The 8,869-nt window shown below is 33.5% G+C and overlaps 1 protein-coding gene across 1 annotated transcript; it reads right to left on the bottom strand.

The window, feature by feature from the left end:
* Positions 1-2,417: 2,417 nt before the first annotated feature.
* CNMa (CNMamide) lies at positions 2,418-4,693 on the bottom strand. The gene is made up of 4 exons (XM_030388489.2): positions 4,650-4,693; positions 3,895-4,138; positions 3,277-3,562; positions 2,418-2,803 (listed from the first exon to the last, which is right to left on the bottom strand). The coding sequence occupies exons 2-4, from the start codon at positions 4,096-4,098 to the stop codon at positions 2,760-2,762; spliced, it is 534 nt and encodes a 177-aa protein (XP_030244349.1). The 5' UTR covers positions 4,099-4,138; positions 4,650-4,693; the 3' UTR covers positions 2,418-2,759.
* Between the last annotated feature and the right edge of the window lie 4,176 nt (positions 4,694-8,869).

The raw sequence follows: 8,869 nt of genomic DNA on the forward strand, positions 1-8,869 counted from the left end.
GTTTGCTGGCCACTCGCCAACAGATGGCGCAAATTCCAATAAAAACGGCAAGCAGCCGTCCAAGCAGTAGCCACCCTCTGTTTTACATCGATGTTATGCTTTTGGGCCCATAATGAACAGTCAGCGGCAGTCACTAACAGCAAGCGCTCAATAAAGTTAGCAGCGGCGACAAAACTTCAGCTTCAACAACTTCATCAAATGTACACAATCCAGCACAAATGCACTGGCACGCTTTTGGTACTTATGTTAAAAACAAGTAGATGGTTGATGTCTCGGCTATCGATAATGACACACCAACAACCACGATGAGAGCCGCTGCTACTGATAATAATAGCAGTGGCAGTGGAGCTGCTAACATCAGTTCTTCTCTGTTTGCTGGCCACTCGCCAACAGAAGGCGCCAATTCCAATAAAAACGGCAGATGAGCAACACAAAAGCGGCAAGCAGCTGTCCAAGCAGTAGCCACCCAAGCAGTAGCAGCAGCAGTAACAGTTATTGCAGCTCCGACTCTATTTTCACCGATCGGGCTGCAACTGATGGAGACCATCCTTGTTTCCTTCCTGGCCATGATGTCTTCCACACATTCTGATGTCCCATCAGTATATAATTCATAATGTAGCTACTCCCGCTGCCCTTGGAAATATGCAATAAAAACACATTTTTGACATTTCAGCACAAAATTATGCAACACATTTTATTATCATTGCAACTTTTCGAAATCTCATCACAAAAGTATGCAACAGTTTTATAGCAAATTTCTGTAGCTACTCCCGCTGCCCTTGGGAATATGCAATAAAAACACATTTTTGACATTCCATCACAAAATTATGCAACATATTTTATTATCATTGTAACACACTATCTGTACCAACAGTATAGCAACAGTGGCACTGTCAATAAAACGTTAACCATGGGCGAAGGCAAGATTTCTTTAAATTTACAATGCTGCCCTCTAGAGTATGCAATGGAAATGCATTTTTTGACATCTCATCACAAAAGTATGCAACAGTTTTATATCAAATTTCTGTAGCTACTCCCGCTGCCCTCGGGAATATGCAATAAAAACACATTTTTGACATTTCAGCACAAAATTATGCAACACATTTTATTATCATTGCAACTTTTCGCAATCTCATGACAAAAGTATGCAACAGTTTTATAGCAAATTTCTGTAGCTACTCCCGCTGCCCTTTGGAATATGCAATAAAAACACATTTTTGACATTCCATCACAAAATTATGCAACATATTTTATTATCATTGCAACACACTATCTGTACCAACAGTATAGCAACAGTGGCACTGTCAATACAACGTTAACCATGGGCAGTTTGTGATTTGACACAAAACTAGATTTTGCAGGACTCATATGCGTCTATAGTTGGATTTAGCGCAAATTCCCCGATCGCGAAGGCAAGATTTCTTTAAATTTACAATGCTGCCCTCTAGAGTATGCAATCGAAATGCACTTTTCGACATCTCATCACAAAAGTATGCAACAGTTTTATATCACATTTCTGTAGCTACTCCCACTGCCCTCGGGAATATGCAATAAAAACATAATTTTAGCTTATGAGTCGAAATTTTTAATCACTTACCCATTAGATGTTATGTTTATGTTTCAAAATGCTGAAATAAAATAAGAGCTGATTAAAATTTAAATAAACTATTTGTTATACAATTAAAAGTTATACTTGGCATACATACATGTCAAAGTATGGAGAAAATAACCGGACAACGTTTCGACTTTTCTGCTTAAGTCCAATTGGCGGTATTTCTTTCCGCCATCTTATAGATGTTTCTGTAATAAGAACTAAAAGACAAATGAACTACACCAATTATTATTAGTTATATCTTTATAAATTTTTGAATTCTTCATACTCTGTAGTTTTAGACTCTCAATTTAAGCATTTCAATATTATTAAATTTTGTGTTGGTCTGGTCTTTCTTATATATGTAACGCAATGCTGCATAGCTCTTTATTGTTGAACTAGTGACTTTTTTAACTATTCATATTGAGCAAGCTTTGACTAATATCGACCAATTGAAGTAACTTAATGCGGTATGTAACATACAAACAGAAAGAAAAATCCTTCACCATTATGGTAAAACGTCAAACAAAGCATAAATATATATTCAAGCAAAAACACATTCCCATTACTACTGTACTATTAATTGCTCAGATTAAGTTGAGTAGCTTACTGTTTAGCATACTACTGTACTAAGTTAAGCTTTTATGTATTTTATTGTGTGAATTGAACCATTCAAACTTTAAAATTAGTATTTGCATTATTTAATAGTACATTGATATTTTGCTAGTGTATTGCTCAATAGCAATAGTCGACTGATCGTCCTGATCATAGAATATACATACATCTATTTCTGTCTAGATAAACGAAACATTAAAACAAATTATTCTAAATATAGTTCTTTATCATTTCTTTATTAATACACATGTATATATGTCAATAAATACGCTGCAAAATTAACACTAAGTATTTAATGAATTATGCTTGTTAGAATGCAATTAAAGATGGAAATACTAGTGGGACAATGAATAATATTATGTAAATGTATTTAGATATATGATAAGTAAAGCTAACATTAAATACTTTTGCGTATATAATATAAATTCTATATTTTGTTTGTTTTTGATTTTTTTTTTTCTGCAATATTAGCATTTTGCCGGCATTAACTGCTTTTAACTTTAAGATGTTTCAGTGCATCGGTTCAGATGAGTAATGTAGAGGCGGTATTGCGCTAGCGTCCCATATTGCAGATCTTGAAATGACATGGCCTCATATCTATAAGAACAAAATATGTATCAGTAAATATCAAAAAAGACATTTCTTAAGTTTCATGCAACACTTACATTGTTTACGAACTATGTATTTGCAAATTTGGGAAATGTGAGTATCAGATATACAATATAGAATAAATTTTAAATTAACAGATTGGTCATGCACCTATTGCTATTAACTTTTCATATTGCATTTACTGATTATTAAAACTTAACGATATTTTAATTCTTAATAGAAATATGATCTATTACCGGTTTTAAATTAGTTCTCGTCTTAAGATATACTAATAGCTTATGTTCCAGTTGGTTAGCTTATAAGATTCTAGACCCGTATTTTTATACAATTCGCAACGAAATGTCCAATCAACTCTATATACTAGAACTTGGTTTATTGAGAGTTTAAGCATCTACCTACGCTTCTTGCTTATTTTTGTTTAAATTCAAACAAAATCTCTTAAAAATATAGCTTCTACTCACACTGCGCATTTCTCTTGCTATTGTGCTGTTTAGCACCGGAGCTGAGTTTGAATAGCTGATCATCGCCATCAAAAGCATTGTCGGCCAGTCTGTGTAGGCGTGTCAGAAGCTGAGATTCCTGCGGATCACGCTCTCGCTCAGAGCTCTCGCGGTGGCCCAATGTATCGTAATCGGAGTTTATGGCGAGATCGCGCAGAAAGGGCCATTGGTTAGTAAAAAAAAGGATTGGCAATTGTTTTGGTCGCAAATGCTGCTGTCGCAGCTGATGCTTCAGCTGTTGGTACTTCTGGAAGAGAAAGAATTTGACCTAAATGAATAATAAACTCTTTAGCCTTTAAGCTTTTTTTTTATTGGTAATTATTTACTTAAGGTAAGTATTTAATATTTAAAATATAAAGAAATACTGATTTTTTAAAATCATATTGCAATTTTCCAAAGACTATTATCAGTTTCTGTAAATTAGTAAAACTTCATTATCGTCTGTAATATATAAAAAATTGGAAACCCCTCATACTTAGTCACAATTGATTGCAATTTCTCATATGCACACTTTAAATTATTATTATTATTTTATTTTATTTTTCTTTTCAATTATTTCTGCAAGTATCGCATACTTACTAACTGCTGACCATAATAGTTGGTTTTGCCATCAGCCGGTCCGGAGTCGAGGAACTCATTGAAGAGCATTTGCATTGCAGGTTGCTGTTGCTCGTCTATAGCTGGGCTTTGCTGTGCGCGTCCAGGCGACAAGTGCGACAGAATTGACAGCAGAACAATGACAATAGCCAAATGATGGGCGATAGAGCAGCCGTACGTTGTCATCACGTTATTGCTCAGGTTATTGTTGCTGCTCCAGACCCAACTAAAGTTGAGAGAAATCGAATGGGAGAGGTCTTAACAAGAGGAAAAATATGTGTGCATAGGCAGGTGTATGAGTTTGTTTTCAACTAGCTGACAATTGAAAACGAGTCGAGCTCCTACCGCAACACCTACAAGAGGCCAGCCGCTTACGTAAAAGGTTTTATATTACAACTTCCACTGAAACAAACAAAGTTGGCGATGTTAAAATATGCATAATACTTGTTTTGTGCTTTTAAGAAAAATTTCTAGTAGCTTGTTCTTCTTCGCATTTCACAGGTTTCATCTCAAGGTGTTGGGTATTTCAAACAGAACAAGTCACGTTGACAAACTTTCGTTACGTTTTGCGAATCGGCTAAAAATATATAAAAAGTACTTTGAAGCCTAATTAAACCAGCATGACACCACCCACAACCCCAATAGCATATCACATGGCAAGCTACGCAAAACCGTGACGCGGTCAGCGAATGCCCTAATTACTGTTGATGAAATGTTAATGGCTAATTATGCTCAACTGTGAGTCAAAATGCGCATGAACAGGGTCAACTGGACGAATGCCTAACTTTTCTTTAAATTTTTAAAACGAATTTAAATTAGTTTCCTAGCTCCTAACATTTCTAATATGACTTGACATTTCTTCAAATTATCATAGGTGACATCTAAATTAAAAGGAGACATCATAACTGACCTTTAAATAGTTACTCGCATGTTTCTAGGTTTCTCAAAATCACGAAAACATTTTCTGTTTTCATGAAAATTTATGTATGTACATTTATATGTATATATGTATGTATATGCGCAACGCAGCTTCACATAAATATATACAAACATGCGCCGGGATCAACAGTGCCTTACGCACTCCATGAGTAATGCTCTAATGCGATTTGAGAAACGTAAAGTATGAATCGCAGTCGTGGTCTTAATGACCACAGATAATATGCTGATAATACGTCAATGTCGAGGCTAATTTTTAGCGCCTATCAAATATTTTTATATATGTACGTAAATAGATTCGTTCATATTCTATGTACACATAAAGATTGTCAAGCATTTTGAGTTTCATTTCAGCATTTTTAAAACCATAAATCGAAGTCAAGGTTAAGCGCTTATAAATACCGTTGAACTCTCACAGTTGGTTTGCCCACTAATTATCTCATCTAACATCGGATAAGCGTTTAGCGCATTACTGTCAACTATTGATTTGATGAGGGAGGTGTGAGTTGAGGAGGAGTAGCATTATGCCGTCCGATTTATTTGACAGCTGACACCGTTTGCGTTAATTATTACAGAATTTGTATCTGTTTTACCGTTGCCAGACATGAGTAGATAAGGCATGTAAGCCAAATGGAGCAAACTTTTTGAAGCTTCCTATTTTACTGACAATTTAATACGTCATTAGCAATTCTATGCTTATCAAGCCAAAAGCTTTATTTTTAAAGACACTCCCTCTTTAATAATATCAACTGTATTTGCGATGGGATAATCAGTACAACTAACCTTACGCTAAGAAGTTATCGCTAGTAAAAAAGGAAAGCACCGCAACGCATAATATTTGCCCTCAATTTTTTCAGACTGATCCGTATCACGTTCAATGAGGAATTTCTATCTGATAATATTATAGATCTACAATTCGCTTTAGATTTCATTCAATATTAATAGTAATCAAAATAAGTGAATTACAACATAAATTGAGCTCTAGAAATGTAAATTGTGTGCTTATAAATAAAACAAAATATTAATCACAAAGCATTATCAATAGGCAATATAAAATGTTATGAAATTACCCAAGATTCAAATGACGATCTATGCGAGTGTGTGCCAGAGAGAGAGAGAGAGAAAGGGCGATAGTCATAGAGATAGATAGAGACAGAGAGAGAGAGAGAGAGAGTGGTCCAATGTACTCATTATCATTACGTTTAGCCTTTTTTTTTGGTTAGGTTTATGGTTTGAGTATCATATCCATATCGCTTCCATTGCGGTAAATATATTATTGTGTGGAAGCGAACGACTCAAATCTTGCTCAATTAATGAAGAGCTTAGAAGGATTCTATTAATATTATGATCATTAGTATGGATATACATGGACACATATATTTCATTGGAAATAAATAGATTTGCAGATTCGTAAGGCCAAATATTTTGATCATTTGATTTGATCTGTCACTATGAATGAAATATTGCTCAATTATGGAAGAGCTTAGTTGGATTCTTAATATTGTGTGGCAATAATATAATTATCATTAGTATGGATATTAATTTTTGCAAATCAATAAATATCTTTTTTAAGACCAAATATGGTGATCGTTAGATTTTATCTATCACTATGAATGGTATGCATATGAATATATTTCTAGATAATTTGTTAGTTTTAGTTTTACAATCTAACGTATATAAATTTTCGAAGTAATTTGAATAAAACAATATGTGTCAAATAAAAATTACATTACATTTACTCAATTTTACCTTGAAATTTTCAAATATATTTAATTAATTATCGTCCTGTTTTAGAATTGACCAGCACAATTACAGGAATGGAACTTTTGATTTTTTAATTAAAAGTTTTTTCACTTTTTACGTAAATGTTAAGCGTTGGGTGCGACAGTGCACAATAAACGCAAATCCGTAGCACGCACGTGCTTATATAGGCACAGCCAGTGTTGCAGACACAAAAAAGGATAAATCAACAGGTATGGTACACACACGCAGACACTAATATGTTCGAGGTATACAGTTACGAGTGGAAACGACGCGAATTCCGACTACTTCGGCACTTCAGAACACCAAAGCAGTGGGCGGTAAATTCCAGTGTTTCTAATGCCCAAGTGGGTGGTCGGTTGAAATGGTTGCTCAGCTGCAATTTTAGCAACTGAGCAGAGCATGAATGAATGAGAATGAATTAGTAGTACTTATTGCTTTCTTGGTTGTTTGCAAACTAAAATCAGCCATGCAAGTCGCTCATCTTCTACACGCTGATCACTGGTGGCCGATTTCTTAAACTTTCCGGTCCCGATTTCTGTTTCGAACCTCCATGCTTGACTGTATGCCATGCCACGCTTTTGACAAATCGTCCGATAATTCAGAGATTTATAGCTTAGCTGACAAAAATTAAAACAATGTGAGCTACAGACATGATGCATATTAGTTTATATAAATATTTGGAAAATCTAAATATAAATACAAAGCTTGATTTATGTAATCAAATTTATTAATTGAATACAACATATTGAAACACAAGCTTGATCAGTGTTAACAGCACTTTGACGTCGGAAATTTTAATTAAAAGTTCCAATATATATGAATAATATGAATACATTTATGATGTATATACATTTCATTTTTTATTTTCATTTTTGTATTAAGCTAACATCTTAAATTTTAATTTTAACTGTAAACTTATATTTTTAAATGAACAATATATTTTTGCTTCCAAGCGTTCTTCAAAAATATTCCCCTTAAGGTTCGTTAACATATACGAATCCAAGACACTTTCAAGTAGTTAATGACTAATACTTCGATTGTCCCCTAAATTATAATAAAAATAAATAATGAAATAAAATTGATAAATGAATTTCTTTGTTGAAGTTCAGTTAATGTACACAAATACAAATTAATGAAAACTGATTAAGTGCCAGTGTCATATTATATATGCATATGCGACGGAACTTTTAAGTATCTGAAAACTATTTCAAACTGAAGACATAAAATATGTCGAACAACTTCTTCTGTTGCTCTAGAAATAGTAGAAATTTACAAACGAAAAAAGTATTCAGATGATAAAAGACTATAGTTAGTTACTTTTTCTAATAATACAAACATGCTGCAAATTATGATGAAATATCTTTAAAATATTACAAAAGATCAAATATATGAATTTTAGGTGAACATTGATTTAATAATCTGGTCAATCTCTCTTATCTTCTCCAGACATCGGTCTTTAGCTTGGTTTATTAACTAATTAAAAATAATTTGAGCTGACACAGCATTAATTTGTCGCTTAATTCTGCATTTTATTTTTTAATCAGAGGCGCCTAACATGTGTCACACATGTTGAACTTTGCACCTATCATATGTTGATAATACCACCTACGCATGCCATAAAAATTAATTTTTATTGTTACATCAGCTTCATAAATTAAGATTAGACAAGATAAGCAGATTTTTTTTAGAATACAAGCTGCACATATAACATTCAAATCAAGTATTATATACCACATCATATCAGCCTAATTGACAGTTATTAAAAAAAGAATAATCGCAAGGTGACTTAGATATTGATATGTCCACGCCGGAACTACAATGGAGCACACGTGCTGCTTAATACCGGTTCAATCAACATCAGCAATATCAAAATCACGAGACTGATGATCATCGTTCTCTGCTGACAACTATTGGAGTAATTAAAATGAGTCACACCATTAAGTCATATAATAATACCTACCTAAATTGTGCAAAGATGGGTGCTGATTGATTGAATTTAAACGTTAAGTGCGCCGATATATTCAACAGTACTAAGCACTGTTGTATTTGAATCGAAATCGATAAATCATAACGATGATAATATTGTGATTGTGATTAAGCAATCACATAACAAACACATAACAGTGCGGTACGTGTATGACTGTTGTACACAATTACAATTTGTAACATTTATATTTTTAAATGCAAGTAACCTTGAACAGATTTAAAAGCTATTTTATTTGTTAGCTAATATAACTAACGTTACTTTTTATTGAAA

This window comes from Drosophila navojoa, chromosome 4 (genome assembly GCF_054131105.1).
Source record: "Drosophila navojoa isolate 15081-1374.11 chromosome 4, UAZ_NAV_1.0, whole genome shotgun sequence".
In the NCBI taxonomy this organism is placed as follows: Eukaryota; Metazoa; Arthropoda; class Insecta; order Diptera; family Drosophilidae; genus Drosophila; species Drosophila navojoa.